The 6,708-nt window shown below is 38.8% G+C and overlaps 1 protein-coding gene across 9 annotated transcripts in view; it reads left to right on the top strand.

The window, feature by feature from the left end:
- Positions 1–1,234: 1,234 nt before the first annotated feature.
- The window catches only part of LOC122079336, a 32,997-nt gene continuing 27,523 nt past the window's right edge, over positions 1,235–6,708 (top strand). For 8 of the 9 annotated variants that reach the window (XR_006140416.1, XR_006140421.1, XR_006140419.1 and 5 more), the window contains exons 1-2: positions 1,235–2,766; positions 5,203–5,302. Coding sequence is in view for 2 of the 9 variants with exons in the window: in XM_042645719.1 (XP_042501653.1) it covers positions 2,441–2,766; positions 5,203–5,302 (426 nt within the window). In the remaining 7 variants the exon portion in view is untranslated. The remainder of the gene's footprint in view (positions 2,767–5,202; positions 5,303–6,708) is intronic. The other variant, XR_006140422.1, reaches the window with a different exon arrangement.

The following is a 6,708-nucleotide window of genomic DNA, read 5'->3' as shown; positions in this document are numbered from 1 at the left end:
TAATTAGGTCGGTTTAAGTCTAGCTATAAATGTGTCAGGCTTGATCAGACTTACAAATGCAGGCTCAGAATTAACACCCTTATACGTGACCCACTTGGAACCATATTAGAATAATTTATTTCCCTTTCTTCTACCATATCTTCTTTTTCTAATTTAGGAGCCCAACGTAAACGGGATGACCAACTGAGTCAAATATCAGCGCATACCCATTTCAAACCCAACCCATCACTACATGCATCCGACAGCCCCATCTTAGGTGACAACTTTGAAACGAGATCCTCTCTAACCCGGGGGTTATTGAAGAGGGACCAATGAAGGTTTTGTATGTGTCTCTCTCCTGTTTTGTGTCCAGCACAACAGCTTGCAGGCAGGAGGTTGAGCCTTGGTTAGCCGGATGTCATAGTCAAGAGTCTCTCTATCACCTCATCTTGGGTGACCTTGTGGCCCTCCCCAGGGCCTTCGGGTTACCAAATCCCTCTCTGGCCCACCATAGTGGTGCACCCACCTGGCAAAAAAAAAAAAAAAACCAAGACAAGACATCCCCTTTCCAACAATTGGGAACCTCCATTATCCTGTTCCAGACTGTCACTACCCACTCCAAAAAAAAAATATATATATATAATAATAATAATAATAATGTAGACTTCCCACGTAATAATTGGTGCATTCACTGTATCAAGGAATCAACATGTATTGTTTAAACCCATTGATAGTAAAATATTAGATCCCTTAATGATGTTTTGAATTTAGACTTAAGTCCAAACCTTTCACTTCAATCTAATGATTTGATTACCCCGGTTTAAATGTTATCTATTTTGAAGAGAAAAAATATAATGGATTATTGGAATTGGTTTGACAATTCAGACATGGTGGTCAGACCAGTTAAACCAAGTTGGTTTGTTGTGATTATCTTTAATTATGGATTAAGGTGGCCCTTACTCCTTACTTACACCATATTAACCCTTTTTAACTGTCATAACGGTCGTTGTGAAACTCAAGTGGGTGTGTGGGACAACTTGGTGTCCTTTCGGACCTTTCCACTATTAGCGGTTGTAATTCGTCCATTCCCCACTTGTCCTCATTAGAATTTAGGAACACAAATTTTATTCCCTTTTTTTATGCTAGGGGAAATGGTATTTCTGTAATTTTATTAAAAGCCAGTGGCTATATGATGTAAAAAAGCAGTAAAGTAATGAGCAGTAACTGATGGACAACACAGACCCAGTCACTCGCAGTTGCAGAGACCAGAGAAAAAAATTAAAATAAAGAGAGAAGAGAGAGAGAAGAGAGAGAAGAGAGAGAAGAGAGAGAAGAGCTTCAGAAGTCAGAACTCAAACTGGGAAAAGGCCAAAAAAAATTGAAAAAAATTGAGAACAAGGAAAGGGTGAGGTGGGTAAGTGGATATAATCTCCCACAATAATTGGTATCAAATGCTTATTGGGGTTCGCACTATTGCCGAATTCCAAGGTCTCTGACGATTATTTATAGCTCTCAAAGCTTTTTTACTTCTGCGTTTCCCGATTGGAGCTTTGGCGTTTGTGGGTAAAGAGAGAGGGAGAGAGTGGGGACCAAACAAGGGTTTTCGGTGGAAAGATGCACAGAAAGGTTAGGTTTCCCTTCCAACTCTCTCTTCCACTGTCTTTGAAGTCTAAATTATTGGAGGGCTTTGCTTACGTGTAATTTGAGACGTGTTTTTTGAAGTCTGGTTCGGGGTTTCTTTTTGAGGCCTGATGTATGGTTTCAGAGTTGCTTTGCTGGTGGTGAATCAAGGGCTTGGCGGTTTTTGTGTTTGGTTTTGGGTTGAAGATGATGAAGTTTGTGACTGTTTTTAGGAGATTTCGTGGTTTGAATTTGGACTTTTGGGTGTGATTACTAAGGGTTTGAGGTTTTTCTGTTTGTGGGTCTTGATGTTGATGGGAAGTTGTGTGATTTGAAGTTTAAAAAAGAAACAGAGGTGGTTTGGAGGAGTTGTTGGGGTGGAAGGAAAATTATGTTTTTTTGTTCTGTTCTGGTATGAACTTGGGCAGGTGGTATTCGGCTTTAGCCGGAATCTGTCCTGGCATTTAGTTCATTTGGTAGCAAATCTTGGCTGCAGGAGGATTATTTGGAGGTTTTTAGCAGTTATTGAGACTGAAATTTTAAAACTTAGAGTTTATAACATGATCATATCATTTTCAGATGTTTGAATCATGAACTGCAAATATATCCAGGGGGACTTCTTGTGGGTTACCACTAGGTAACTTTGAATTCCGAAAGGATATATGGGGTTTTTGGATTGTTCCTGTCAGTGAAATCCGTTCAGTGAATGTTTAAGCAAGCCAAATGGCTTTTTTGATTGTTTTCAGGCTTTAGCACTGAAATTATTGGAAATTGTTATCTGGGCAGCTGTAACATCAGAAGGCTACGATAAAGTAGAGGGATTGAGGTATTTCAGGTGAAAATGGCGGCTGATTCGAACATGGGCGTTCATCACGGTGCGTTTCTGGCTTCCTTGTTGAATAGGCATACAATTTCGTTTCAGTCAGGTGCCTCAGGCAGCAACTCAGGGATGATTCCTTTTGGAAACTCTATTGGGATGAACAGTACATCTGGGATGATCCTGACTGGTAATTCCAGTATGATAAACAGCAACCCTGGAATAACTGCAGCTGGAAATTCCCCTGGTTCTCTTGTTCTTGATTCAGTGCCAGGTCTCAAGCTTGATACAGGATTGGCTGTTGAATGGTCCCCGGAAGAACAGTCTAAATTGGAGGAAGGCCTTGTAAAGTAGGTAGTTCGCTTCATGTTTGTTTTATGACTGTTTCCTTTATTGTCCTTGAACTATGAATTCATCGAACCTTTTCCTGCCCAACTGTGATGATAATTACATGAATAATGTGCCTATTCATTGCTGTTTGCATTGGAACTTTTAGTTGATTTTCATGTGGTAAATGATGTCAATTGTCAAAGACCCGACTTTTATTTAATTTATTTCTTGATAGCTGTTAATTTTGGTATTATCTATAAAATGGTTAAAGAAGCTAGGGGGTTTATGATTAATAATGTTGATGTATACATTGACGCTGCCCTCCCCTAATAGTTCGAGCTTTTAGGTGAAATGGTAGGAAACATGGTATCAGAGTAGGGAGTCAAGTGTTTCGACTCCTGGGAAGTGCATCAGAAGAGTTTTCCCGACATTTCTCCCTTGGTGCAGTGCGAATGAAATGCCGCATGAGCTGCACGTGCAAGGACCATGTGATCTTGGCCTGCACGTGTGGGGGAGTGTTGATATATACATTGATGCTGCCTTCCCCTAACAGATCGAGCTTTTTTAGGTGAAACGGTAGCGAACAAATAATATTTTCTTTTCTCCTGCACCACTTGTCTCTATAACCCCCTTTATTGTTCTGTAATGCTTCACTTCTGTGAAACTACAATATTTTCTTGCATGTTGTTTTCTCTAGGACAGATTGTTGTGCCTAATTATGTTCTTCATCCATTAAGATGATTATTTTTGTCGGTGGCGCTGCATGCATCCAATATATTAGTTGTGCATTTCTCCATGGTACAAATAGTAGATGCGTGTAAGATTTTTTCATACCAGGAATTCCTTGGCTTTAATGCTGGCCCTTTAGTAAGTTGGATAAGCCAGTCATTTATATTGCTGTGTATCAATTTCCGTATAGAGTTCTTATCACTTGGAAGGCATTCTTCAACTTCTTGTTGCTGCATCACACATCCTAAAAGGTGCCCTTAAGCCCTTTTGCCTTACTGAATTGGCCGAAATTTCCATTATTCTTTTCCAGACTCCTCTGCTGTGATGTATCTGCAACTTCTTGGGCTGCCAGGCAGTTTCTTTTCTCGACTAGTCAAAGATTTTATTAGAAAGAGGAGACCATCATCACATATCTATAACAGTCCATAATACCGGTAAATACAAAAAACGTCCTCGACTGATTTTGAGTAATGTACACTCTATCATATTTGAATTATTTGGGATCCCAATTATGATAAAACTATACTAAGCAGCCCCTAGCTTTCCCTGCAAACTATTTGTTTCTCAGCAAACCTGGAGAGCCATTTTCTAGATATGAGCTTTCTTTATTCACAAGGCATAGAGGAAGTTTAAAAAAAAAAAAAAAAAAAAAAAAAAAATCTCGTTTGCTAGCACACTTGATCCTGAGCAGCAACATGATATTTGTAACTGCCAGTTTTGATTTGTCAATAGGTATTTCTATCCAGTATTCTTCATTTATCAGGCAATGAAGCTGGAACATAATACTGGAGCAAGGAAGAATCCCTTTTCCAAGAAGCCAAGAAAATCCGAAATTTTCTCATAATTGAATCCCATATGATATTTGAATGACCCAATATGATGATGTAAGTGAACTATCCTTTCCACCTAGACATCTGACAAGAGCTTCAATGTCGGAAGAACCAACCCCATGGTCTTAAGTTTTTCCTCAGTTTATCTTTGAGCCTGATAGCTCTTAAACAACTTAGGAATAACTGCTGATACCTCATTTGAGAAGGAAGCTTAACATTTAAGGGTATTGCCATCTAACTGAAGATAGCATATGCGCTACTGGCCATGGTAGGCACTCCAAAGTCAAACTGCTTCAATGAACATTTGGCTAAGATCTTCAGGAGCAGTGAAGGAAGAAACTAGAAGGCGCAGGGGGGGGGTGTGTAAAGGCTCAGCTTGACAAAGACCTGGATTTACTGAAGAATTATTGAGCATCCAAGTAACTAACAGCAGAAAATAAGCTTCAGATCAATACACCTCAGATAGGATGAGACCTACTGTGCTGACGTTCTCACCCTAGTTAATACCCTGAGTTTCTGTTTATTTAGTTCCTATCTTCTATTCATGCTACATCCACTTCTCACATCAAGGACTTTAAGGAGCAGTAATTGTAAGCAAGCTTGATTACTCTCACCTCAGCGAACACATTGAATCTCTGTTGTTTTATTTCTCATTTTCTTGTTTAGGTAAAATGAATTCTAGCCAACATCAAGTGTCATGCCTTTGAAGATTGCTAGTTTGCTACTGTAGTAATGGTATAATGACCAAACTGCTTTTAATGTTAGAAGATGGTTGTTGTTTTCTTCAACCATTTTGATGTGCTACTCTCTAATTGATTGCTTGTGAATGCTATATTTTATTCATTTCCTCTGAATTGTACTCATACATATATTAATTATGCTGCATGAAATTCTTAGATTTGCTGATGAACCAAGTATCATGAGGTACGCCAAGATTGCAGCCATGCTTCCTGACAAGACTGTACGTGATGTTGCTCTGAGGTGTCAGTGGATGACGGTGAGCTTTCCACTTTTAAAAAGTATTTTTTCTCTGAAATATTCGAGATGTGATTCTATTGTGGCAGAACATGGTTTCACGAGTAAATCATACTTTGTGGTGTAGTACATCTCTTCTTTATATAGACTTTGTTATATGTTAATAACACAATTCTGACGCTGCTGGGCGTTCTGGGGCAGTTATCTCTAGTTATCTGATTACTTGACATTGGAATTTCCAAAAATAGTAAGGAACTCTTCAAAGTTTTGAGACCATTTGATTCACTCTAACCTTATAGTCTACGTAAAAGAAAATGTCTTCATTGTACTGATTTGGCTACAGTTTATAAATTAGTCAGGTTGGACTTCTGATTTTGTTTAGCATTTATTAATGAATATTAACTGTTGCTTATGGTATTATCAGTCAGATTCACTTTGATGTATTCTACCATGCTTATAGTCCTTTTACCCTTATAGGATGTCTGTGTGGCCTGACAAGCTATTTTGTATGTCTTACTTTACTAAATCCGGAGAAAACCTCTTTGGCCCGTGGTGTACTCTTATGCTTATAGGCTGTACTGTAGGTCTGAAAATATTTGTCACTGCTACTGCCTGCTTAGATTTCAACTTGTTTTTAGTTTCTAAACATTGCTAGGTGTGAATATTATAGGGCATTGCGGTGTTGCAATGTGAAATTGACTATTGCATGTTATGTAAAAACTTGGAAGAAGTCACTGCTTTAACATGTGACCATTTTGTGTTGAAACATCACAATTTGATGGGTATTTGTTAAACTTCCTCTTTGGTGTCTGCATGAATCCTATACTACTCGGCCATATCATGGCATATGGGGATGTTGTAAATACATGAGAGCCAGTCTATTGACTGCCGATGACAGATACACTGGGAAAATATTGATGGTAGTCTTCAAACAGCCTCCTATTCCTTTCTTTCCATAAGCCCCATTTATGGCATAAAGGACCAATTCCAAAGAAAAACATGTTTCCTTCTAAAAGGACTTCTTTGCCATTCAGTGAATATTCACTTTGATGCAAGCAAACCCAATAAGTATTCTGCTACATTTTCAGCCCCGTTACTGTTCAGAAATGTGCATGTGGCAGAGTCCGTATCTATATTCTTCTTGCCACTCTCTATCCTGTAAGTTATCCATTGGTGTTATTCAATCCAACACCCATGCAAAGTGCAAACCTCAGAGTTTTCCATTCTCTTATAACTCTCAATCAACCCCCCCTTTCGTCCTTTGCCAAAACCGAAATGTTTCAATGACATGGGGGCAGAAATTTGGTCCATTTCACTTAAAAGAGAGAAGTTTTGAGGCCTGAGCTATGGAATTTTGCTCTAAAACTCAAAGGAGTTTCTATTTAAGTATGATTACATGTTTGAATCATTAAGTTAAACACCCCCCCC

The sequence above is a fragment of the Macadamia integrifolia genome, chromosome 5 (genome assembly GCF_013358625.1).
Source record: "Macadamia integrifolia cultivar HAES 741 chromosome 5, SCU_Mint_v3, whole genome shotgun sequence".
NCBI lineage: Eukaryota > Viridiplantae > Streptophyta > Magnoliopsida > Proteales > Proteaceae > Macadamia > Macadamia integrifolia.
This window is presented reverse-complemented; position numbering and strand designations above follow the sequence as displayed.